Below are 27,441 nucleotides of genomic sequence, written 5' to 3'. Positions count from 1 at the left end.
TAGCCAGAACACAACACAATGTTACAATGTCTGACTGTGGAATATAAGATAAGAGCCACGCTTGTAGAACAACTTGAATGAACCATTATGAGACTTAATTTGGATCGGATAAATGCACCAAATTAACAGAAAACATATTTTTGAGAGCTTTAAAATATCCTGAGCACTTTTACTGAAGTCTCAAATTGGATATTTTCTGACAGTAATCAATCTATCTTCTGTCCTAACAGTCATTGTCTTCTACTACAGATCAAAATATGGATACCTTTATAAACCTTTTCTGTGCAGCCATTATACTTTGCAGGTATTAGACCCTTAATAAATAGAAATCATCAGGCTAAACTAATGCTTTAGTCTTTACATCCAAAACAATTCATTTTTTCCCCATTGTATGTAACTGCAAAGCATAGCATGAAAAAATTACTGTTTGACTTTACAGCTAATGTCACATCCAATGTAAAAACAATGTTTTTGTTTTATTTTTACTTAGTTTCTGGATCTGTCTCAAATGTGTAGCATAACCAGCCCCAGGCTAACGTTAACTTGCCACGTCTCCTGTCACCGGCTGCCGAGTCTGACCCCCGGGCCCCGTCTTCTCAGTTGTCTCCCAGTGCAGCAGTAGCTGCACCAAATAGGTCTGTCAATTTTGAAGCCTTAGCAGCCTCAACCTCAAGAGATTTGCGCTTTTTGGTCCATTGTTTATCTGCGCCACACAGGCGTTTTGTCTTTCTGTCCATCGTTGTATCCGGTGCTAGTTAGCAAAGTCAAGCCCGTGAGGTCCGGTCCCAGCCTGGCCCATGTAGTGATTGACAGCACTGTCAGGGCTATCTGAGCCTGTCAGCTCATGATTTATTGACAATGACAAACAATGGACCAGTAGTACACATATTTGTTGATGGCTGCTAGCGACACTGCTACAGCTCTCTGTAGCCAATGATGAGTGGCTGGCAGGCCCAGTTGAAAGGAATTGAATCAAAATCATAATATCCATATTTTTTTTTAAACGTAGCGGACCGGATCGGCCCACCGGGTGGCCAGTCCACCCCTGCTAGGATTCATTTTAGGGGTGCAGCCCCCAAAATGGGCTCGAACGCCTATGAATGGGATCCTCAAGTTCATGAATGACTGTTACCTCTCACACACACAACTGAAGTGCTCTCATACATATTTAAATGGCAACTACGAGAGCATTTTTGTGCGATTTGATCGCCAAAGCGTCTGCCATTATTATTATTCATGACAGGCTCGTGGTCTTCTTGGAAGACCCCCCCCAGCTCAAATCCTTGTATGAGGGCGGAGGGAGCAGGTCTCTGACGTGGGCAGTCCTTGTTTCGTGGAGGTTCAAGGGCTGGACCGAGCGTGCTGTCAAACGGAATGAGATTCAGATTCATAGATGTAGTACTCCATTTAGATAGACACTGATACAGCGGGATTATTATTATTATTATTATTATTTTCTATTACGTATGTTTCCTCCCGCCCCCACCTTCTCCGTTTAAATTCACTATGTGCTATTATTGTAAGGAGGGGGTTTAGTAGGTATTCGGTGTTTTACTGTTCGAATGAATGACAGAGAGCGTGTCACGACACACCGCACAGTTCACGAGCGGGAGCGCGTTCTCGTCGACTCCATTCTTCCCTCAGCATGCCGAGCATGAGGCAGACGTACACGGTGACCGTTCCCGAGGAGCCACCGGCAGCCGCGTTCCCCTTTCTTAAGCAAGAGATGCGGAGAAAAGGCAGCATGTCGGGCTCCGTGCTGGTCTCAGCTTTCGTGGGGCTCCTCATTAACCAAGCCAAGGTAAGAGAAACACTCGGGAGTTCAACCCCATTTGAAATACGACCGTTTAATTTTTGTTTTATGTCCGTAGTTGTGTCAAGGTGCCATGTTTGACACTTAGTTAATGACTGGTTTACGATCTTAACGAGCAGTCACGCACTTTCACTGTTGTGTTTGTGGCGGTCAATTCAAGACGTGCTTTACGGCGTTGGTCATTCATAAATGTCACGTTGTAAAGATTGCTGGTGTGCAATGGACGGTGTTCTGTATTTTCTGGAGAATGGTTTCAGATTAAGGTTAAAGCGAGAATCCTTTGCAGAGGTAAGCCGCCCTGTTAAGCCGCCGGACGCCACTTTGCCAGGAACAAGCAGCAGGCCCGCACTAGCAGGTCACCGGTTACATAACTGCTTAATCTTCATCAGAGGCTACACTACTACTGCTGCTCTTATCTGTGGGGCTCTTTGCTTGCCTTGCTTTGGCCATAAAGACAGTAAACCGAGCAAAAAAGTGATTTTTGTTTTTCATGCTGTGGTGTATTGTTATATTGTATAGGCATACAACTATTTGCATGAAAATATTTGTGACTGGGTCTCCAAGGATTGCACTCTCAGGAGATGAGGCAGGGACATGTTTTGTCATGTTATGTGGTAGTCATTCTACACTAATATGTCTGGAGACACGGTGATATGTCACTTCCAGAGTAAGGTATTTCTTTTGCACCCTTGGCTTGAAGATTATGGGAGTTTATGTGTGTGGAAAAATTACAAGCACCTCACCTCCAATACTGTATTTAACCTTATGCGGTGCATTAAATTGTACCTTGTGGGGCAATGTTAGCTATGTGTTGGTCCATTTAAAAACAGTGTTGTCAAATGGTGAAAAATTGCTGTTCCCAAGCTGCAGCGTTGTGTTGATAATGCCATGTGCCAGCTTCCGTTATGTAATGTGAGATCATATTAGAGTGGACTCTGGGGCTGGCCAGCAATTTCAGCTTGGTTGGGATGCTTGATGTTTTGTTGTCACTGTCTACCTGCTCCCCCCACCCTGTCATACGCCTTCATGTCCTGCACTCCTCCCTCACCTTGTCCACAACCAGCGTGGCATGGAAACGTGCTCTGTCCTCCCTCTGGCGTGTGTGTGAGGTTGCCAATCTGAGACGTGTGCACGCACCTACATGAGGGTGTGTACAGTGTATGTTTGTCTCTGAACATGTGCAGCAAGCCTCACGGGACACCAGCACTGGAGACCGCTACACTGTATTGTACTGTGTTAGATACACATTGATAAAATCTTGAGATTTAACTCTGTGTTTTATCTCTGTATATTTACCTACTGATATGTTTAAAAAAAAAAAAAACTCATCTAATCCAACAACTAAGCATTACTTGAGATTGGAATTAAACGTTGAAATAATGGAAGGGATGTCACGGTTGGGGTTTTCGTAGGCGAGGAAGGCAAGGCAAAAACGTGGAGGACCCAAGTGCAGGGAGGGAAGGCAGGAAAAAAAATAATAATATTTAATCTCCAAAAAAGGGCGAACATGGAAAAAGCAAACTAAACTAAGTCCCAAAACTGATAATCAAAGAAACACTTGAACAAACCTAAAACTGGAAACAAGACATGACTGGTAACTAAGACGTGGCACTGCGATGGCAATGAACTGAAAGAAACCTGGGAACTAAATACAAACAGGTTGACGAGACAACGAGGAACACCTAGACAAGACACTAGTGGCTGGCGAGAGCTAATTGGTCGACACAAGGCAGAAGGTGGACGAGAGCAGGTGGACACGATAACTAAATAAGCACACGACAAACATGGAACACAGGAAAACATGGAACAAAACTAAACACAACCCAAACCAAAACACAGACCATGACAAGGGATCCTTCAAACAGCATTGGGCTTGAAAATTCGGATTCATTTACTTGTAGTGTGGGGCTGTACCCCTGCCAACAGTACATGAAAAACAGGGAGGTTGAATTTACATTGGAACCTCCACAGTCAAACACAGTCTGTGAACATTCTAGTTGACTTCCAAATTGTTCCTATGTCAAAAACCTAAAGTCCCTAATTCTAGGCTCCAACTGTCGCCATTATAAAATATACACTTAATGTACCGGCAATGTTTTATGTGACATTTTAATATTCTTTACTGTCATACAAGTATAAAGAGAAGTCTACCTCTGTATAATAAAAGAACATACCCTTTGAAGACGCCGAGCAGACACGTAATGGAGAGGGAACAGGAAGCTGATTGCACAGCAATGCGATTAAAGATAGCAACTGCTTGTCTATGTAATTGATATTTAATTAATTTGCATTTGCATCACAAAATACAAGAAAAGCAAAATACATTTGTGGAGTTCCTCCTTTAGATTCTCACTGGGTTGAGAAATTTGCTGGCAAATCACATAATGTAACACATGATGATGAATTTAAACAAGGTTTTGCTTGACTTATTGAAGCATTAAACTCGTTAAACTCAAATGTACCCCTTTTTGAGTGTTTGACAATTTTTCAGTTAAATTAGATTTTCTTCTTCCTGTGTGGGCGTTTTCATGTTCTCCCAGTGCTTGTCTGGGTTTTCTCCGGGTGAGCTAGCTTTCTCCCGCATTCTAAAAACCTGCACGTTAGGTTAATTACAGATTCTAAATGGTCCATGGGTGTGAATGGTTGTTTGTCTAGATGTACTAATTTTAAGGTGTTGTGTAATTCATATTTTGACTGACCCCTGTAAAATTCTAACATCTGAAGTTCAAAGCCTAGACTTTCCCCGGAGGGCTTTCCTGTCGTTGGAAGGTCATGTCACATGTAGTTTATCTTTTAATTAGGACTGACTCACGGTGGAATAATCTCTGTTAATACTCAAGGTGCTCTCTTAATTACAGTTACATGAAAATATGCTTTAATGGTAATGTAGTATTGTAATATTCTTCAATCCACCATAATATATATGGATGTACAACTGGCTGCCTACTCTATAATAAATACGGTTTCTACTGGGCATCAATTATTTTCTAGTACAGCACTACAGTACAGTCACTCCAAAGGGGTCTGCTTGTCCATATGTATAATGACACTGCCATGTACACTTACTGTAAGCCAGTGAGCCTAGAGTGACAAGATGAGCCATTCCACAAGAAGAATATACTTTATTTGTTTCTTGGATGTCAATGCCAGACTAATGATGTGTTAAAGTACCATATGTTGTGCTTACACATTCTGTATATTGCAAACTCATTCAGGCTGGAGAGTAATGTTAAAATTAACAGGCATGTTAAAATAGTTATCTTTTCAACCATAAAACACAAGAATAAGAGAAGCCAGTGCATTTCTTAATGGTTAAACGCAGTTGAGTCAACTGAACGTTATTGAATTCTAGAAAAGAGTGTTTCTGCAGTCTACGAAATGGGGACCAACTCCAAGCGTCCGAGGCTATAAAGAGAGGCAGAATTCTTCTCGGTAAAAGATCTTACTCTACTTGCTTGCATGTAGTGTAAATGTGTGAGACGGTGAGCTGAGCTGGAACTCTTCGACACTGGCACAACAAATACATTATAATTACTGATTTCTCTGTGTTTTTCGAGGGCAAAATAAAAATAACACCTGTGCTCGAAAGTTCTTGCAAGCATTCGCTTGCTTTCTCTTGCACACGCGCGCGTGCACATTCAGTGACTGTTACTTGTAAGCACATGGGAGCGGAGACTTAACAGTAGCAACATAAGCAGCCTCAGAGGGAAAGAGAGAGATTGTTGATTATGCCATGCCAAACAGAGAGGCAGGTCAGAACAGACTGTTCTGTTGCTCTGTCTCATGCTGGTTTGCCGGCCAACCTGCCATTGGTGGTCTGCACTGCCAGGTGGACCGAGGCATTCTGTTGCGGTTAGCGTGCAGTTTAGTTTACAGGCCAAGATGTAAAAACAGAACAGAGAGGTGGGAATGTGTCACCTTTCAGTGCCTTAATCTTTTGGGTTACAAATGTTTTGCCAATATTGCAAGTTGGCAACAAGCGATTAGTTATTATTGTTGTAACTTTTTCAAGGGAAGTTAATGGTCTCTAATGGCTAGGTTTCTATTTTGTCATGTCATCATGCTTTTATGAGAACAGTTGTCAGCATCAGGATAAACTTTGTTGCCTATAGAGGAAATTGGTATTAGCTAAATTATTTTATTAAATTAGCACAACTGATTTATGGTATGATGTGATTTCCAGAGGTTTTCAACAATGTCACAAAATACATGAATTATTTAATTAGTAGTAATAGATTACGATGATTAAATTAGCCTGGGTGTGGCTGGCAAACAGTTAATGGTGTATCCTGCCTCTGCTTAAGTCAGTTTGTATAGGCGCCAGCTAACCTGCAATCCTTATGAAGACAACCCCTCTAGAAAATGGATGGATAGTTTAATTACCGTATTTTCCGGACTATAAGTCGCACCAGCCAAAAAATGCATAATAAAGAAGGAAGACACATATATGTCACATTTTTGGAGGGAAATGTATTTGATAAAATCCAACACAAAGAACAGACATTTCATCTTGAAAGGCAATTTAAAATAAAAATAGAATGGAGAACAACGGGCTGCTAACGTTACATGACGCATAAACAACGAACTGAGTACGTGCCTGGTATGTTAACGTAACATATTAAGTTATTCAGATAACTATAGCATAAAGAACATGCTAACAACTTTACCAAACCATCAGTGTCACTCCAAATCACTAAATCCAATGAAATCTTCATCCTCAGTGTCCCTTCTAAACAACTCTGCCAACTCCAGAGGCAGACGATGCGCCGCGTCCTCTCCTACGTCGCTTTCGTCAGACTCATTGTCAGTTGCAGGTGCTGATACGCAGGCCTAGAGCGCCCTCTTGCGGTTGTCACTGTGAAAATAACGTGAAATTATATAATAATATGTTAATAATTTCACATATAAATCGCTCCGGAGTATAAGTCGCACCCCCAAACGATTAAAAAAATTGCGACTTATAGTCCGAAAAATAAGGTATCTGGATAACTTATGTTATCAACAATTGTGTTCAACCTTATTAACATCTGCACTCTTTTGTACGGACAGAGTCATGTGCAACCTATATTTAATTGAATACACTACAAAGACAATATATTTAATGTTCAAACTGATAAACTTTTTTTTAGCAAGTAATCATTAACTTGGAATTTTATGGCTGCAACACGTTCCAAAAAAGCTGGGACATTTGGCAAAAAAGACTGAGAAAGTTGAGGAATGCTCATCAAACACCTGTTTGGAACATCCCACAGGTGAACAGGCTAATTGGGAACAGTTGGGTGCCATGTTTGGGTATAAAAGGAGCTTCCCTGAATTGCTCAGTCATTCACAAGCAACGCTCGGCCGAGGTTCACCTCTTTGTGAACAAGTGCGTGAGAAAATAGTCGAATAGTTTCAGGACAATGTTCCTCAACGTACAATTGCAAGGAATTTAGGGACTTCATCATCTACGGTCCATAATATCATCAAAGGTTTAGAGAATCTGGAGAAATCACTGCATGTAAGCGGCAAGGCCGAAAACCAACATTGAATGCCCGTGACCTTCGATCCCTCGGGTGGCACGGCATCAAAAACCGACATCAATGTATAAAGGATATCACCACATGGGTTCAGGAACACTTCAGAAAACCAATGTCAGTAAATACAGTTCGGCGCTACATCTGTAAGTGCAACTTGAAACTCTACTATGTAAAGCAAAAGCCATTTGCAAGTTGCATCAACAATACCCAGAAACGCCGCCGGCTTCTCTGGGCCCGAGCTCATCTAAGATGGACTGATGCAAAGTGGAAAAGTGTTCTGTGGTCCGACGAGTCCACATTTCAAATTGTTTTCTGAAATTGTGGACGTCGTGTCCTCTGGGCCAAAGAGGAAAAGAACCATCCGGACAGTTATGGATGCAAAGTTCAAAAGCCAGCATCTGGCATGAGTAACTTACACATCTGTGAAGGCACCATTAATGCTGCAAGGTACATACAGGTTTTGGAGAAACATGCTGCCATCCAAGCGACGTCCTTTTCATGGACGCCCCTGCTTATTTCAGCAAGACAATGCCAAAGCACATTCTGCACACGTTACCACAGCGTGGCTTCGTAGTTAAAAGAGTGCGGATACTAGACTGGCCTGCCTGCAGTCCAGTCCTGTCTCCCATTGAAAATGTGTGGCGCATTATGAAGCGTAAAATACGACAACGGAGGCTCCGGACTGTTGAACAGCTGAAGCTGTACATCAAGCAAGAATGGGAAAGAATTCCACCTACAAAGCTTCAACAATTAGTGTCCTCAGTTCCCAAACGTCTATTGAATATTGTTAAAAGAAAAGGTGATGTAACACAGTGGTAAACATGACCCTGTCCCAGGTTTTTTGGAACATGTTGCAGCCATAAAATGCTAAGTTAATGATTATTTGCGAAAAAAAATAAAGTTGATCAGTTTGATCGTTAAATATCGTCTGTCGTGTATTCAATTAAATATAGGTTGAACATGAGTTGCAAATCATTGTATTCTGTTTTTATTTGTTTAGCACAAGCATGAAAAAATGAATTTTTAGCCAAGCAGGAGCGTGAAGAGATTAATTGATTAAAAAGTTTGGCGGTAAAAAGCATGTGACTGAGTGAAAACAGCTTGCTGTGACTTTGCTCTGACTCATGTCCCCCACTCCAAAATGACCCTCCAGAAGATCTTGATCCTTGAATTAAATGAGCACAGTGGTTGGCCAGATGATACTCTGTATTCTTACCTTGTTGGGTACCTGGCAAAAGGGCATTTTGTATGTCCTTTATTTCAGGCTTAAGGAAGGAGTTCAACCTGATTCCTGGAAATGCCCTTCTGTCACCAGTGCTTTTAGGCTAGACGGAGCAGTGTTTCTAAAGTCGTTCAGCAGTACCCCAGGGTGCTTTATGACATTTATGAGTGAAGCATTTATACTAGGTTTCCCTTTGTGCCACCTCTTTAGTGTACACTATGTATATATCTGCCTGCTCACATGGAACTACTGAAATGTGAGGTCTTATGATCCCTTTTGTGACTGCTTAATTTCTGCCTTCTTTTTCTGTCCATGCGTCCCTCCTTTCAAGGAGACTATAGAATATATATTACACTTGAAATTGTTAAATACTCCTGCTGAATGCATAAATTGAATGAGTGATTAATGAAAAAAAACATCAATGCTCACAATCACTAATTGTACAGTAAGGATACATTAGTCATAATGAGTGACCGAAACAGCGGTTGAAAGAAGCATGTTTTGGGAATGTGTGATGGGTAGCCCAAGCACCTGGCGTAAACCCACACAAGCAGTAAGAATAAATGTTAATCATGTGAGTGGTCATCCATCCATCCATTTTCTTGACCGCTTATCCTCACTAGGGTCGCGGGCTGCTGGAGCCTATCCCAGCTATCTTCGGGCGGAAGGCGGGGTGCACCCTGAACCGGTCGTCAGCCAATCGCAGGGCACACAGACACAAACAACCATTCACACATACATTCACACCCACGGGCAATTTAGAGTCAATTGTCAATTCACACATACATTCACACCCACGGGCAATTTAGAGTCAATTGTCAATTCAATCAACCTACCACGCGTTTTTGGGATGTGTGATGTGGGAGGAAAACGGAGTAACCGGAGAAAACCCACCCAGCCACAGGGAGAACATGAAAACTCCACACAGGCGGGGCTGGGATTTGAACAATGAGGCGGATGGGCTAACCAGTTGTCCACTCTGCTGGCTGAGTGGTCATATTATTTTCAAATAGTAAAAATTTGCATACTTGCATGCTGGGGATGTTTTTATTCTCTACTGTAGCAGAGATAAGACTGCTGACTGCTCCTGCCAAAGTGTGTATACTTGACTTTAATCCATCACACACACACTTTAATCCCCCCACCCCCCACACAAACACCATTGCTGCTTTAAACTGCTTATGTATGAGAATCACAGCAGCATTTGCATAACGGAATTAGCTGTCATTATGGTCATGCTACTGGCTGGGATCAGAGCATGAGCCAGCAATTCACATTCATGTACAAATCCTTTGTGACACGGTGCTTAGGAAAGGGATATTGAAGTGTAATTGCATTTTGTTTTGTGTCATATCGTATCACATGAATTGACAGGCTGCTTAAATTAGGGTGGTGAAAACTGGAGAATTTAAACAACAGTGACAGTCGGTTCATATGACAACTTTATATAACTGCTTCAGTATTTCTCACTGTACATCACTGAGATGTTGAAATATAAAATACCACTTAAACACTCTGAATGGTGTCCTTAAAATTTGAGGTTAATAGAATTGATGTCTTGCTCAAAATAAGAATTTAAGTTGTGACCACAAACTGAAAATATTGATTTTTGTAGTCCTGGTTTAAAGCCAATGAAGCTTGAAGTTGTTTTCATTGAGGGCTTTTAAATCACATACACTCAGTCACACACACACGCTCACTCCTCTCTCAGCACTCTCACTGTAATGTCCTCTAGTGCTGCATCCTATTGGAGGGGGGAGGAAGAGATAAGAATAGCGTTGCTACAGATACGGCGCTGGGATGTTGTTTTCAAAGCTGTGACGTCAGCCAGGCTTAGGATCAGCCAATAGCAAGTAGACTAGGAGGTACAATCCAGCCATGGCATCACTCTTGGTGTGTGTGTGTGTGTGCGTGCATGGGGCACTACATCTTATGAAATACAATTTGAGGTATCCAGAGAGTCAGTCATCCATCCATCTTGTCATGATAGCGCTTTTGATGAGGCTTGATACACAAATGTTGGGTGAAAATGCTTCATGCATCAACATCAGGCATGAGCTAGCAGTATTAATGAAAACATTATTAACGCCATCAATCAGTCTTTAAATACATCATAAACATCTGTGCTCAGAACTTGATGCTTACTTGATTGTAGTGTCTTTAAGAACATTGTTTTATATTGCGAATGGCCTGGTGGGTGGGATAAACATTGTTTTGAGAGAGCCAGTCTTTGTTTCAGGTTGTTATACGTTTATTATGATACAGTAATGATGTTATAATTCAGGATGTACAGTACACAGGATGAACCAAACCAAAGACAGACCTGATTGAATGAAAAGTAACGCATGCACTGTTATACTCAAGGGATGACCAGGGATACAAAGCTTAATTTTTTTATATACCGTATTTTCACAACCATAAGGCGCAGTCTCAGTTACGGGGTCTATTTCTGTACTTAACACATGCATAAGGCACACCGTATTATTGGGCACGAGCATGGTAAAACATACGGTAGCATGCATGCACGATACAACAATGTTTTTAAAAAGGCAGCGGGAGCAAAACTGAGTTCGGTTGTACTTGAAGTATTTAACAATGTACTCACATTATTTTTTTTGATCAATCCTCATTCACAAATCCATCAAAGTCCTCATCTTCTGTATCCGAAATGAACAGCTGGGCAAGTTCTCCATCAAACACGCCAGGTTCCCTCTCGTCATTGTTGGAGTCAGTCTCTTTGCCGTGCGGCTCCTCAGAAATGATGCCGGCTTTTACGAAAGCTCGAGCAACAGTGCAAGCAGACACGTTATCACAAGCATCCACAATCCATTCACAAATTGTGGCGTAACTCGCCCGGCGCTGCCTCCTAGTCTTAGTAAAGCTGTGTTTTCGGCTATTCGGGGGTCCTTAGACAAACCGATGTTGCTTTGCACAATGCACATACAGGCACTAAATACCTACTGGGGGCGTGCCTTTAGCGTCCTCCTTCACGCGCACCCTTCCCCCTTTAACGGCCGCATGCTGTCCTCAGCCACGTCCGCTTTTCCTCTGTATGCAGCGTGTCGGCAGGAAATGCTCCCAGTCAGTCAAGCGGAGCGCTCATCACACAACAAGATTTATAGATTTTGGAACTCTGTGCACACATAAGGCGCGCTGCATTGTAAGGCGCCCCGGGCGTCCATTTTGGAGAAAATTTAAGACTTTTACGTGCGCCTTATGGTCGTGAAAATACAGTACTAGCTCTGCATCTTAGAACAGTGTACATTCCTTATCCACCCCCTGACTATGTGTTAATTCTCTTCTAGCTTTTCAATTATGTAACGATTGTACTTACGTAATGAAATTTAACAGCAGTGTGACAAATTCTCTACAGTTTAAAATTTGCATTCTGTCAACATTGTGAAATCATGGTAATTGTCACATCTCAGTGGCTTGGTCACTTAAAAAGAAACCTAAATCAATGTGAAAATGTGCATGATTTGAGGTTACTGGATAGAAGTTTCTCAAGGTATTGAGATTGTATGTTGTCTTCAGTTGTTGACCTGAGCTCTGCAATCTGAGCGACAAAATGGAACTCTGCTCTGAAATAAAAACAAGTCCCTTTTCCAAACATGTTACTCACTTGTCTGTCATTGCTTAGACAAACACAACATTCAGCAATCCATTTTCTATACCACTTATGCTGTTCAGTCGGGGGGAGCTTTATCCTATCCCTGCAGCTTTGGGTGAAAGGCAGTCTACACACCTTGGACTAGCCGCCAGTCAATAACAGGACACGTCATTAGTCAAATACAAAATTTCACTATCACATCCTTGTTAATTTATTTGCTTGCTTATGATATGGAATATATATTTACTCATGGTTCTATTGCAAAAAAAATGTTTTCTTTTTTTTGTCAAAACTCAAAACATTTCAAACATGAATCAAAATTACCAATTGTATACAATGTTGTGTGCCCAAAATTATTACTGAAAACAAATCTATAATGTATGTGCTGTGCAGTATGTACAAAAATGTATATCTCTATACAGGTAATTTTATATCCCAAATATATATCGCAATACACTATTTTTCCTTAAAATTACATGAAATTAATGGCAGTTTTCTCCATTTATTTCTAAAATACACATTTTATATGAACCACACAATAATATGAAAAAAATAATCGCATAGCTCTATGTCTGGGTCATCTTTCAAACATTTATTTTCCCTAAGTGTTTATCCAAAATACAAACTTCAATGCGCGTAAACTTTTTGAACCCCTATATTTGCCTGAATGGTTTGCTCATAAAATTGTAATTTGCATTTGTCTTCCAGAACTCAAAAAGTGCCCAGGGACTGGTGGGACTGAAAAACCTGGGAAACACTGTGAGTACAGCTCCTACTTTCAGATCATTTGGCATCTGTCTATGGTAAAGGGAAAAGTTGTACAGACTTGCAGTTGGTGTTTTATACAGTATGTTATATATTTGTTGAGATCTGCCCACCCCAGAGGGAGGGGTCTGGAAGAGTACCTGCTAAGCAACAGGCTTCGGTAGAGTTCTTAAAATAAATGCCATTTGTGTGTTGCTCTTTGTGTGGCGTTAGCTCATCAGAGCCTTCTGAACTCTGGACCAAGGAGCACTCATTCTTTTTCTTATACTGGTTTGATCCTGCCAAAGTGCACATCTCCTTTGTACATGTCTACAGCAGTGTTGTACACTGTAGACTACTACAAGATTTTCCTGGGAACCCTTTTGTCTTCACGAGTAAATTTCAGCTGGTGCACATAATTCGTGAATCTCCAATTTATGGAGCAAAATGTAAATACTGTACAAAGAAACTAGAATGACACCCAGTAGCGCACAGACCTCTACAAACATTCCTTATTTGGAATCGCAGAAATACAGATGCAGTCCGTTAGCATATAGCTACTATTTAACATTAAGATTTATGCATTAATAAATGGAGTCTATGCATTCAGCACAACTGTATTCAGTGTCAGGTGGCATGTTAACTTCTGGTCGGCATGTAAACATATAGTGACAACATGGGAAAGGTGTTAAAACTCAAAACCAAGTTGTTGACGCTGGACACAGCGACACACCGCAGTGTTGGCTGGAGGAGCCACCACCTCATCTTTGTCAAGTAAAAACGTTAGACCTCAAAGTACTAGCACCAAACAATTGACTATACAGTGCCGTGAAAAAATACTGGACCCCTTCTCAAATTTCTATATTTTTGCATAGTTTCACCACTTTAAGATCATCAAACAGAAATATCAGACAAATATAACTCAAAGGAACTTAAAATGCTGTTTTTAAGTGGTGAGTTCACTTGTTGAGGTTAAGTTAAATCATGAATTAACTGTGGCTAATCACAATTTTTGGTTAATTTTCACTGCTCACACCCAAGTCTGATTACCTCCAGACCTGTTCAATCAAGAAATCACTTAAACAGAATTTGTCCCGACAAAATCAAGTTAGACAAAAGAACTAACAACGCTGCAACAAAGTGACATGATCCAAAGAAATTCCAGATCAGTCGCGGAATAAAATAATTGACCTCGATCAGTCTGGAAAGGATTACAAAAGCCTTTTCTGAAGCTTTAGGATTCCAGCGAACCAACCGGAGAGCCATTAACCTCAGATGGAGAAAACATGAACAGTGGTGAACCATCCCAGGAGTGGCCGGCCTATAAAGATTACCCCAAGAGAACAGCAATGACTCATCCAGGAGGCCACAAAGGGAGTCAGGACAACTTCTGAAGAACTGCAGACCTCACCTTGCCTCAGTTAAGGTCAGTGTTCATGACACAACAATAAGGAAGAGACTGGGCAAAAATGGCATCTATGGCAGAGTTCCAAGGCAAAACCCACTGCTGACCAAAAAGAACATGAAGGCTCATCTTATTTTCACAAAAAAAAAACATCTGAACGATTCCAAAGACTTTCGGGAGAATATTATATGGACTGACGAGTTGAAAGTTGAGCTTTTTGGAAGGTGTGTGTCTCGTTATATCTAGCGTAAATGTAGAACAGCATTTCAGAAGAACGTCGTACCAACAGTCAAACATGGTGGTGGGAATGTGATGGTCTTGGGCTGCTTCTCTCCTTCAGTACCTGGAAAACTTGCTGTGATTGATGGAACCATGAATTCTGCTCTTAAACAGAAAATCCTGAAGGAGAATGTTCAGCCATCAGTTTGTGACCTCAAGCTGAACCGCACTTGGGTTCTGCAGCACGATAACGATCCAAAACACATCAGCAAGTCAACTTCTGAATGGCTTAAAAAAAAATAAAATGAAGGTTTTGGAGTGGCCTAGTCAAAGTCCAGACTTAAATCCGAATGAAATGCAGTGAGATGACCTTAAAAAGGCCATTCATGCTCGAAAAGCCTCTATTTTGGCTGAATTCAAACAATTCTGCAAGGAAGAGTGGACCAAAATATCTCAACAGAGATGTGAAAGACTCATTGCCAGTTATAGAAAACGCTTTATTTCTGTTGTTGATGCTGAGGATGGCCCAACCAGTTATTAGGTTTAGGGGGACATTACCATAGCCATAGGCGTAGCTTCGAATTTTTTTTTTCTTGAATATATAAAATCACCATTTAAAAGCAGCATTTTAAGTTTGCTTGGGTTATATATGTCTGATATTTAAATTTGTTTGATGATCTTAAACGTTAAATTGTGGAAATTATGCAAAAATGTAAGACTTTAAGAAGGGTTGGCCAATACTTTTTCACGGCACTTTACCTATTACACAACGCTGGTTAAGACATATTTAATGACAGAGGTTATTTTTCAGTCAGATGTTGTCCCAGTAGTTTGTAACATTGACAACCGAAACTGTTCGGCCATCTGACCTTTCCGCTGGAAATACTTAATGCGTTTCTATGCATAAGGTCAATTAAAAAATATATATATAAATAAATAAACCGGGGGTGGAGGAGTTGCGGGGGGGGGGGGGGGGGGGGGACTCAGCATGTAAACTTTAAAAAAAAATCTTGCGACTCCATCCATTTTCTGAGCCGCTTCTCCTCTCTAGGGTCGCGGGCGTGCTGGAGCCTATCCCAGCTATCATCGGGCAGGAGGCAGGGTACACCCCGAACTGGTTGCCAGCCAATCGCAGGGCACATACAAACAAACAACCATTCGCGCTCACATTTACACCTACGGGCAATTTAGATTCTCCAATGAATTCATGTTTTTGGGATGTGGGAGGAAACCGGAGTGCCGGGAGAAAACCCACACAGGCATGGGTAGAACATGCAAACTCCACACAGGCGGGGCCGGGGATTGAACCCCGATCCTCAGAACTGTGAGGCTGACGCTCTAACCAGTCGTCCACCGTGCCGCCATCTTGCGACTCATCATTGCTAATTCACCTATGCGCTACCACACTCCAGTTTCATGGAAATCAGAATCCAAAAACAAATTTCAGAGAAATTAAAAAATATTGAACACAAACAAACGCTGTTGAAAACATGGTTGACGCACAAGAAGTTACAGTATAAGCAAATCACCACAGGATCGGTCAACATTAAGGAAATTCAACCGTTTGTTTTGGTTTCCTTGTAGTGTTTCATGAATAGTATCCTGCAGTGTCTCAGCAACACACACAGCCTGCGAGACTACTGCCTGCACAACTCGCACCGCAGAGACCTTAATAACAACAGCCGTACCAACACAGCCCTCATGGAAGGTGAGAGACTGTCTGAACATAAACTCAAACATAAACAGCTCCTGACTTGTTTCCACTCTTAACCTCTGGCTTTGATTTGCATCTCTGGTGTCATCGTCGTTCTGCAAAGTAACTGATGACAGATTGCAGAATAAATTTCACTATTGTGTCTATGTTGGTAGAATTTGCCAAGCTGATACAAACCATGTGGTCGTCAACCAGCAGTGAAGCTGTCAGTCCGTCTGAATTCAAAACACAGATCCAGAGATACGCTCCTAGATTTGTGGGATACAAGTAAGCCTCTATTCCCCCCCCCAATTATTGCCTTTGTTTTTCTGCAGGCTAGTTTGACTGATACCAGCAGTGAGTAGGGGTCATAGCATTGAATCAGCTTGTCTTCCTCAGCCAACAGGATGCTCAAGAGTTTCTGCGCTTTCTGCTGGACGGCCTGCACAATGAGGTCAACAGAGTCACAGTCAGGCCGAGAGGCACTGTCGAAGATTTTGATCACCTGCCGTAAGTATTGTGCGAGTAAAGCATGTTGTATGTTGTCTCTCAACCAGGAAAAAGGACTTATTAAAGAGCTTTAAAAAAAAAAAGTTAAATGATATTCAATTACAACCCTTCAGATTTGATTAGATTTCAATTCTTTAGGCTTGCAGTTCAATTCAATTCGTTATTGATTTAAATGTTCTGATATCGATTCAGTAAGAATTAAAAATACACAAATAATTAAGAGTACATTGTTTTAAAGTTTGAAATATTTTTCATGCCATGTAAAAATATTTCATATTTCATATTTTTTTTAAATCAATAAAACATCGAAAAAAATAGCAATTTGCACATAAAACGAGTCCTTTGAATTTACTTACTGTATTTTCACGACCATAAGGCGCACTTAAAAGTCTTAAATTTTCTCCCAAATGGACGGGGCGCCTTATAATGCGGCGCGCCTTATATGTGCACCGAGTAAATATATATAACTATTGTTGCGTGATGAGCACTCCGCTTGACTGACTGGGAGCATTTCCTGCCGACACGCTGCATGCAGAGGAAAAGCGCTTGCGGAAGAAATGAAAATCGAACATTTTCAAGGAGGTCCCTCTTGGTGCTTTCGTTTTATGAAACGGTGCCATCTGTCCATCCGGGCAAGGACTGACGTGGCGCAGCAATTACAAGGAAAAGCTGGCCATCTCCCGCTCCTACTGCAGTAAAAAGATTGCCAACAAACACATACAGCCCAACCACATCACCAACATGGACGAGGTGCCGCTCACTTTCGGCATACCGGTGAACCACACTGTATAGAAGAAGGGGGACCACCACGGTAGCGATACGCACAACGAGGCACGAGAAGTCTGCTTTTACTGTTGTGCTTGGTTGCCATGGTTATGGTTACAGAAACTGCCACATATGGTGATTTTTAAGCGGAAGACTCTGCCTAAAGAAAAGTTTCCAGCCAAAGTCATCGTTAAGGCCAATCAAAAGGGCTGGATGGACGAGGAGAAAATGGAGAATAGAGTGGCTGAGTGAGGTGTACGTAAAGAGACCGGATGTTTTTTTCCACGCATCACCGTCCTTGTTGACCTGTGACTCCATGCGCGCTCATCTCACAGCTGCTGTGAAAAACCAAGTGCAGCAAATGAACTCTGAGCTTGCCATCATTCCGGGATCCTTGACGAAGGAACTTGTCCGAGCTTTCGCAAAAGCCGCCATCATTGCTGAACAGCCCCCCCGGCAACGAGACTGACTCTGACAATGACGAGGGGGAACCCGGCGGGTTTGTTGGAGAACTTGCCCAGTTGTTCATTTCGGATACAGAACATGAGGACTTTGATGGATTTGTGGATGAGGATTGATCAAAAGATAACGTGAGTACATTGTTAAATACTTCAATAAAATACAACCGAACTCAGCTGCCTTTTTAAAAACATTTTTTTAGCGTACATGCATGCTACCGTATGTTTTAAGCTAGCGTATGTTTTACCATGCCTGTGCCCAATAATATGGTGCGCCTTATGTATGTGTTAAATACAGAAGTAGACCCCGTAACTGAGACTGCGCCTTTTAATACGGTGCACCTTATGGTCATGAAAATACGGCAAATTATTTGTGTATATGGAGTACAAAAGTAAAAAAATATGGCAGTTGTGTATAAACTGAAAAAAATATATGTAAACTTAAATTAGATTTATTTCCTCTTAGAAATTGTAATAAAAAAATGCCCAGTAGTACCTTATTTCTTCATATGGAGTTAAAACATGATGAAAGCTCTGTAATGAAAAAGTAAAATGCACGTATACTTAGACATTTCCTTTTAGGGTTACTATTATTGTTTGCATGGTATTTAAGGAATATATTTTTACCCACCCCTATATTCAATTATATTCAACACATTTTATCTATGTGTATCTACCAATCAGGAAATGAATAAAATTAACATAGAACCATAATAAAAAAATCTAAATAGCTGTATCAAAAAAAAAAAAAATAGGTCAAATGTAAACATGTTTGAATTTGTAAGAGATGACGAAAAATGTCATAGAGCAGTAATTTAAGACTATGTGAGTTTCTCTGCCTGCGTTAATGCTCAAATCAGATTAATGCCCCAATTCTTTCTGGATATTATTATAAGTTATCTAACTGCTTGTTTAAGGGTCAGTGTTAATCTCTGTAAATTCCCTCTGCTGTCATCAAAACAACTTCCTCATGCTGCATTCAGTACAATATATGCATTTGCATTGTCAAAAGTTGTAAAGGTCCCAACAATATCAATAGCTTTTAAGTACCCTTTCTATAGGATGCCTGCCACAGTAGTACAATGTGGTTTGCTAGTGTAGGGTGGAGATAAACAGGATTATATTCATTGATTGATCAACACAGAATTGTCACTCAGTGGAATGGAAATGTAAACAAAAAGGGCCAATACTTATTTTCCTGTGTTGTGTACTGTAGGTAACAGAACTATTGCACTTGACTGCATGATTATGTAATACTGTACTTATAAAACTAACTGCCGTTGGGTTAAAATCTTGCAGCGTGTTTCTTCTACAGTATGTATGACAGTAACACTGCGTTGCATTGTCAATTATCAGGAATGAGGAGAAAAGGAAGAAGATGTGGAGTAAATACCTGGAGAGAGAAGACAGTAAAATTGTTGGTGAGTTGAACTAAATACAGAATGATTTATTCACCAATGTCCCAAAACAGATGAGTTTGAAAATGTTTTGTCTTTCAGACTTGTTTGTTGGGCAGCTCAAGAGCTCTCTGACTTGTAGCCACTGTGGTTTCTGCTCGACTGTCTTTGACCCTTTCTGGGATCTGTCCCTGCCTATTGCCAAGGTTTGGACACTCAATACACCACAGAATGAGTGCAAGGATATTTTTTCCCATCTTGTGTCCCGCCTTCCTCCTCCATAAACGCATCCTGATCATCGAATGGCTAACCTTAATAATCTCACAATGCTTGCAAGGTACTTCTCATCCGAATAACTTTACTGCTTGACACCAAAGCTCCAACAATATACCCTCCAGGCTAAAGTAAACTTGATGACTGGTCCCCCCAGACAAGTGATGGGAGAAGAGATGTTTGAATTTGAAAGTAATATATGTATGAGATCTGAAAACGCATCTTAACACAAACTCTCTTTTTCCTCTCTGAATCTGTGTGTCTGTGTGTGTGCTCAGAAGGGCTACGGTGAGGTGAGCCTCATGGACTGCATGCGGCTCTTCACCAAAGAAGATGTCCTCGATGGAGATGAGAAGCCAGTATGTTTCAGTATACAGCATCTAACACGTTCATGAATATTCCTTCTATGCCAATACTCGGTTACATTGTTTGGTTTTCTCCGCAGACGTGCTACAAGTGCAAAGCTAGAAGAAGATGCACCAAGAAGTTCACAATACAGAAGTTCCCCAAGATCTTAGTGCTGCGTATCTTTTCTGCTTTTAACACTTTTTGATTAGACCTTCAGGCTTTTAAGAGTGCAATGCTGACTTTGTCTATTGAGTAGTGTCAATTGGCAATTGTCATTTATTACACTTACAACTTAAATGTTCCCCTCCTGAAGCCGTCACCTTATCGTGGTGAAGGGGTTTGTGTGTCCCAATGATCCTAGGAGCTAAGTTGTCTGGGGTTTCACGCCCCTCGTAGGGTCACCCATGGCAAACGGGTCCTAGGTGAGGGACCAGACAAGGCACGTCTCAAAGACTCCTTTGATGAAAAATATAAGTGGATCGAGGTTTCCCTTACCCGGACGCGAGTCACCGGGGCCCCCCTCTGGAGCCAGCCTGGAGGTGGGGCTCGTAGGCGAGTGCCTGGTGGCCGGGCCTGCACCCATGGCTCCCCCTTCCCATGGACTCACCCCTTGTGGGAGGGGCTGTAGGGGTCACGGATTGTCCATGACGAACACCATGTTCAAGCATAAGGGTCATGTTCCGGAGGCGGCGGGGGACATAGACCATGTTCCCCACCTCCATTGCTGAGGCGGCCGACCGGAGCTGTAGCCGTAAGGTAGTTGGTGCCTGTCGTGGCGGCAATCCCCGAACCCGTTGGTGGACACCAACAATGAGGGATGCCGTCAAGCTGAAGGAGGAGTCCTCTCGGGCCTTTTTTGCCTGTGGGACTCCTGAGGCAGCTGATGGGTACCGGCTGGCCAAGCGGAATGCAGCTTATGATGCTACTACATTCAAGTGCATACATACACAATTCATTTGGATTATTTCAAAGGATTCTGCAAATATCAAGCACTAATTCCATCTGACTGATTTCCAGGTCCTTGGTGACTTAATGTTTATTCTGCTACCACGAGCAATAACTGCTCCTTGACAAAATTTTCCAACTTCTACAGAGAACTTAAACCCACAGGGACACCTACAGGACAGGATGATGTGCTGAAATGTGTTAGTCAGTTGAAAGCCAAGTCATAGTTTTTCTGTAACTAAAAAAGGAACTTTTCGATTTTATGTCTGTGTATTGGACTCCAATCAAATGTTAAAATCTAATCACTCAGCACCAGTGCCACCACGACTGATCAATCTATAGTTGGATAATGTTTTGCATTGGTGTTGCAAACAAGTGTTCTAAAAAGGTAAAGAGAGAAAACCTGCTCCTTGACGCTTTGCTGTGCAGACCTCAAACGCTTCTCGGAAGCAAGAAGAACCAGCAAACTGTCAACCTTTGTCAACTTCCCTCTGAAGGATCTTGACTTGCGAGAGTTTGCCTCCGAAAACAGCAGTAAGTTTGCAAACAAAATACCCTACATATCTACTGTACAGGTGTACATCCTTTGAAGCTAATATTTCAAGGATGATAATGTTTCATTGTTTTGTCTCATAATGCTGCTGCTGTTGTTTTAACCCTTTTACTCTTGTACTCTTTTAGTAAATGCAGTGTACAACCTGTATGCTGTGTCCAACCACTCAGGCACCACAATGGGGGGTCACTACACAGCCTACTGTCGCAACCCCACATCTGGGGAGTGGTACACCTTCAACGACTCTAGGTACGTTTGAACAGTGACCTTGGACTAAAAGAGAGCCCTTCATGAAACATTGCCTGGGAGTTATGGAAGCCCAGATTGCTTGCTGTCAGTTCTTCTTTGTTTTTGAGTCTGGTGCCCCTCAATTTCCGCTTGCTGATACCCTTCAGATTCTCAATGGGGTTAAGATCTGGCGAGTTGGTTGGCCAGTCAAACACTGTGATGGCATGGGCATCAAACCAGGTTTTGCTGGTGGAAGATGAAATCTGCATCTCCAAACAGATCCTCAGCAAAAGGAATCATGAAGTCCTCTAAAAGATTCTGGTAGACTGTTGCGGTGACCTTGGATTTAAGAAAGCAAAGTTTACCAACACCCGCACTGGACATTGCACCCCAAATCATGACAGACTGTGGATGTTTCGCACTGGATCTCAAGCAGCTTGGGTTCTGTTCTTCCTCCAAAACCTTACCTTGATTCCCGAATGAAAGGCACACTCTACTTTCATCGGAAAAGAGGACCTTGGACCACTGACCAACAGTCCAGTCCTTCTACTCCTTGGCCCAGTTGAGACGCTTGCTACGTTGGCTCAGACTCAGAAGTGGCTTGACCCGAGGAACCTGACAGTTGTAGAATAAATGTATTGGTTGATAATCCGCTGAAGCCCACGGTTAGCTCTTTTCCTGGTGCATCTTCTCCTGCTATATTTTGTCCTTCCACTAGACTTTCCATTGATATGCTTGGACACAGCACTCTGTGAACAGCCAGCCTCCTTAGCTATGAACTTTTGTGGCTTACCCATCCAATGGAGGGTATCAATGATGGTCTTCTGGCTAGTTGTCTCATCTGCAGTCTTCTCCATATTGAACCCAACTGAGACAATTGAACCAAACTGAAACAATTTAATGACACCTGGGGAAACCTGTGCAGGTGCTTTGAGTTTAGTAGCTGATTAGTGTGTGACACGCAGTTTAAAACATTTATGGCCTGCAAAATTTGGGCACATTTCTTCACAGTATTCAAATTTTTTGAATTCCTGATTTTGTGGGTTTTATGAGGTGGGAGCCCAAATTATGTAAAAATAAACAAATAAATACTTGCATTTTTTAAAATTGTGGGCCCTGAAGCTATAATCTATGAAATTTTAACTTTTTGAATGGAATTATGAAAATAAACTTTTCCGTGATTCAATTCTTTTGGAAAGGGTCTGTATCTGGATCAAGGTTAGCTATTTGCAATAATCTAAGTCTCCACGCCACAATAAACGGTGATACTTGTCCCTCTCCAGAGTAACGCCAATGTCCTCCAGCCAAGTGCGCAGCAGCGACGGCTACGTCTTGTTCTACGAGCTGGCTTCCTCCTCGCGCATGTGAAGCCTCGCAGACGACGGCAGCACTGCTCTCGACAGACGGTCGGATGGAAAATGTGTGACAACACGCGCACGAAGGCTTGCCTCCGCCAGGATGGAGGCTGCTTCTCTCAGCAGAGAGGGTGGGAAAAGGGATCCGCAAGAATGTGGTCACCAGCCCAGCTTTCGTCGTCCTTGTCTGTACTCTCGCTGACATTTTCATGCAGGGTAGAGGTGTGTGTCTGTGTGTGTGCGTGTGTGTGTGTGTGTGCGTGTGCGTATATTTGTGTGTTAGACAGACACAGGGCAATAATCCCATTCACCCGAGGAACCCATGCACCTCCATCTCCCAAGTCTCTATGCACCACAAGCTCGACTCCTGACTGCGCCTTCACTTTTTCTTGGTTGCCTCACACCGTTCAAAAGATTTGCAGGATTTTTGACTCCTTTCTGCTTTTCAATATTTTTGTTGTCATTTTTGTTATTTGAGGTTGGTAAATCACCTTAGTCTAATCGTCTTGACTGCCATTTTAGACATCAGCAGAACCGTCATCATTGCGTAATTGTAACAGGACTGGTCACGATTACGAGCCGCTCGCAGCCCACCGGCCACTTCTACTGCACCAAAACGCTCTTTTGTCTTTGTCAGCATCATCGCCACTTTTTTTCCTCTAAACATGGCTGTGAGGCCGAAGGCACTGTGAGCATTGTATGGCTAATTGAGTTTTTTTTTTTTTAACCCCTTACATTGTTGCTACCGATGGTTTCCGCGTTGTGAATGAGTGAATGGGCTTGCATCTGATAAGGATTCATTAATATTTATAAAAGTAACAGTTAAGTCCTCATCAGTCGTCATGAGGCTTCCTCTCCTGTTTCATGCCGTTGAACAACAAGGAAAGAATGTTTTTAAAGAAGACAAAAAAAAAAAAAAACGATGTATTTTTATATCCTGATGCAATATAAAGAATGTACTATTCATTGGTGCTGACGCTGACCCATAACTTTTCATTTGGTTTATTTACCAGATTTCAAGAGAGAGAGATATTTATGCCTAAAAGTTATTGTAATGAGTCACTTTTTGACAGTCGCATTAAAGAAAATGAGTAAATATGGTCTATGGATATATGAATAAAATTCCACAAAACAGTATTGCTTTCAGCATTTTATTGAATCTGTTTCATCCAGGCGACACGGTGTACGACTGGTGAGCACATCTGCTTCACAGTTCTGAGGACCCGGGTTCAAATCCTCCTGTGTGGAGTTTGCATGTTCTCCCAGTGGCTGCGTGGATTTTCTTCCTCCCACATCCCAAAATGCATGCATGCTAGGTTAATTGAAGACTATAAATTGCCCGTAGGTGTGAATGTGAGTGCAAATGGTTGTTTGTTTGTATGTGCCCTGCGATTGGCTGGCGACCAGTTCAGGGTGTACCCCCGCCTCATGCCCGAAGATCGCTGCGATAGGCTCCAGCACGCCCACGACCCTAGTGAGGATCAGAGGTATGGAACATGAATGAATGAATGTTTCAGCCATACATGAAATTTAGCACTGCTGTCAAATCACAATGGATCTAACCCAGATGGCACACACTCTTAAGGCCCGTGACCACGTCACTCTGAAGGTTCGCCAGCAGTGATGCCGGTAATGCGACCCGCATAACGAAGTTACAAAGTAACGCGTTACTCCAAAATGCCGCCATTGTGAGTAACGAGCAAAGTAACGTGTTACTTTTCCCACGCAAGTAGTCAGACCAGTTCTTCATAACAGCAATAGTTACTCTGGAGCCATATGTATTTCTCGCTAAGTGCTAATTTATGCCTGGTGACCAGCCGCACGTGACAGTAAAGAACCATAAAAGTGCAAAGAAATGTGCAATTTCACTCACGCCACTTAATTTTTATTTTCCTTAGTAAAACGTGCATTTGATTGTTTTTTTTACTGGCGTGTGAAGCGCGCGGTGCATTGTGGGTTAATTATACCGAAGTGCGCGGTAATAAATCGTCATACGATAAGGGCTGACTCACTGAATGATTTAACAATACTTAGCTTCGATATTTCCAATAAAAAGTGAGAACTTCGTGACCCCCGCCCTCAACGGCAGCTTTTGCTAGTTTGAACAGTCGTGTGAACTTGTCACCTTTTCTCGCTCTTCGCGTCAAAATTACGATGGTATGTGTGCGCGCCCAATAAAGTAATATACACGCACGCACACACAGGTGTTGCCTTCATGGACCACAATGGGTTATCCATCCATCTATCAGTTAAGCGCCTTTAGAGAAGTGTACTGAGAAAGGTGTGCTTGTTTACATGTTTCTGTACTTAGTGTTTGGCATGTCAAGTCTGCACTAAATTGCTCGTTTAATCTGGCTTCAACTACACTAATATTGAAGTTTATTGAATACTTGAATAATATTGAACTATTGATTCATGTTGATGACATCATTCTGTAACTTGTGTGGCGTATATTACCAAGTAATGGGTTCGGTTAAGATAATGTTGTTTTTTTGTACTGTGGATAAGTGATATTCCTGCTACTTGGCAGCTGCTGAAAGTAACACAATGTAGGATAATAATAATCCACATTGCATTTCACGAGGTGGCGGTAATGCACAACTCCGTTTCTATGGCAAACCGCAATAACGAGAAGTAGAAGAGCCGAGAAATTGAAACACGGAAGTTCAGTATTGCAACGCGTTTAAAAAGCGCGTAGATATTAAATAGATGGATCTGGCCTTGCGCGTTGGTTCGTGCGTCAACCTCACCTCCCATCTTGGATGTGGCACAGAGGAGCGATCGACTTGGAGAGTTTTTTTTTTTTTTTTTTTTTTTTTTGGCCGATGGGATTGATTGACTGTGGCTACTATGGAGTACAATGGAATATTTGTAAATAGGCTATTGTGAATTCCCACGTGGAACTCAGCCTCCAGACAAAGAAGTCTAATTCCGATTTAAGATACTCTGATTGGTGTTAACATTTCTCATGATACTAAGTAGGTTTAAAAAAAAATAAAGGTCTGAGAAAGCAGTGGGGAAACAGCTTTTCTGGTAGTCAGTCTCCAGTGATTGCCATTTTTAGTTGTTGGGAGACAGTATGTGATGTCAATTTGGCATATGATTCATTCATGAAAATACTGATGAAATCCTATAATAAACACTGCAAATTAAAAACAAAAACAAATAAAAGCGTAAAGAAACCATTGATAACTAAGGGAATAAAAAAATGCCTGTGCAAAGAAAAATCAATTGTACAGGTGTTTCATAAAATTGCAAACTAAAAAAGCTGAAGACATAAAAATTACAAAAATAAATTGTGACAGTAATCAGAAAACGAAAGAACGATTATTCTAGTGAACTATTAAATAAGAATAAAGACAACACAAAAGCTACATGGGGAATAATAAATAGCGCAATTAAAAATAATGCAAAAATACATCACTGACAGAATACTTTGTAAAGGAAAATAAAGCTATATATGATGTCAAAGAGGTTAACGAATTTAATGAATTCTTTGTATACGTGAGTTTGTCTTGTAAGCAATAAAGCAGTAATAGAGCATTGAATTAAATACAATGTAATTCTATCAATAGCATTTTCTTGACAAAGTAGAAAAGGATGAAATAAATATTGTAAAAAGCTGTGGAAACAAAAGTTCAACTAACCATGAAAATTTAGATATGATGAGTGTAAAAACTATAACAGAATCAGTTATTGAACCATTCACTTATTATTTGTCACTATCAACAGGAATCTAAACAAACTCAATGAAAATAGCAAAAGACCACACAAGACGACTTAAAAAAAAACAACTTCTCCTCAGTAGGGTCGTGGGGCATGCTGGAGTCTATCCCAGCCATCTTCGGGCGAGAGGCGGGGTACACCCGAACTGGACGCCTCCCAATCGCAGAGCACATATAAACAAACAACCATTCACACTCACATTCACACCTAAGGGCAATTTAGAATCTTCAATCAACCTACCATGGATGTTTTTGGGACGTGGGAGGAAACCGAAGTGCCCACCCAGGCACGGGGAGAACATGCAAACTCCACACAGGCGGGGCCGGGATTCGAACCCGCCATCCCCCAATTCCTTCCTTACAAATATATCAAACTGGAACTTTCAGTAGAGAAGTATTAAAGCCCCAGGTTGGAGAAGGAACCCCTGTTTGATTCAAGTTAGAGGCAGAGAGAAATTGGAGCATGATTGCCAATTATTATTGGATGTATTTTGGAAGTGCTGTTTTGAGCAATGTGAAAAACTGTGTGAATAAAAGTTGCACCATCAATATTGGGGGCGTATACATTAACTAATGTGTATGATTTATAAAATATAGTTGAATGAACAATTATGTTTCAGCCTTCTGGGTCAATTATTGTGCTATTTAGTGTAAAAAGT

General features: G+C 41.6%; 1 protein-coding gene across 8 annotated transcripts in view; it reads left to right on the top strand.

Annotated features, from left to right (window-relative positions):
* Positions 1-24,194, top strand: part of usp2a (ubiquitin specific peptidase 2a) — a 56,944-nt gene extending 32,750 nt beyond the window's left edge. For 5 of the 8 annotated variants that reach the window (XM_061781660.1, XM_061781664.1, XM_061781661.1 and 2 more), the window contains 11 exons: positions 12,873-12,923; positions 16,117-16,240; positions 16,402-16,513; positions 16,625-16,735; positions 19,315-19,379; positions 19,458-19,561; positions 19,907-19,987; positions 20,074-20,152; positions 21,351-21,455; positions 21,603-21,723; positions 22,986-24,194. In XM_061781660.1, coding sequence (XP_061637644.1) covers positions 12,873-12,923; positions 16,117-16,240; positions 16,402-16,513; positions 16,625-16,735; positions 19,315-19,379; positions 19,458-19,561; positions 19,907-19,987; positions 20,074-20,152; positions 21,351-21,455; positions 21,603-21,723; positions 22,986-23,070 — 1,038 coding nt within the window. In that variant the 3' untranslated portion in view covers positions 23,071-24,194. Of the gene's footprint in view, positions 1-1,316; positions 1,802-12,872; positions 12,924-16,116; positions 16,241-16,401; positions 16,514-16,624; positions 16,736-19,314; positions 19,380-19,457; positions 19,562-19,906; positions 19,988-20,073; positions 20,153-21,350; positions 21,456-21,602; positions 21,724-22,985 lie in introns of those variants that run through there. The other 3 variants (XM_061781667.1, XM_061781666.1, XM_061781663.1) reach the window with 3 other exon arrangements.
* Positions 24,195-27,441: the final 3,247 nt, after the last annotated feature.

Source organism: Phyllopteryx taeniolatus, chromosome 8, assembly GCF_024500385.1.
Source record: "Phyllopteryx taeniolatus isolate TA_2022b chromosome 8, UOR_Ptae_1.2, whole genome shotgun sequence".
Taxonomy (NCBI): domain Eukaryota; kingdom Metazoa; phylum Chordata; class Actinopteri; order Syngnathiformes; family Syngnathidae; genus Phyllopteryx; species Phyllopteryx taeniolatus.
Note: the sequence above shows the minus strand (reverse complement) of the source record. Positions and strands in the feature narration are given on the sequence as shown.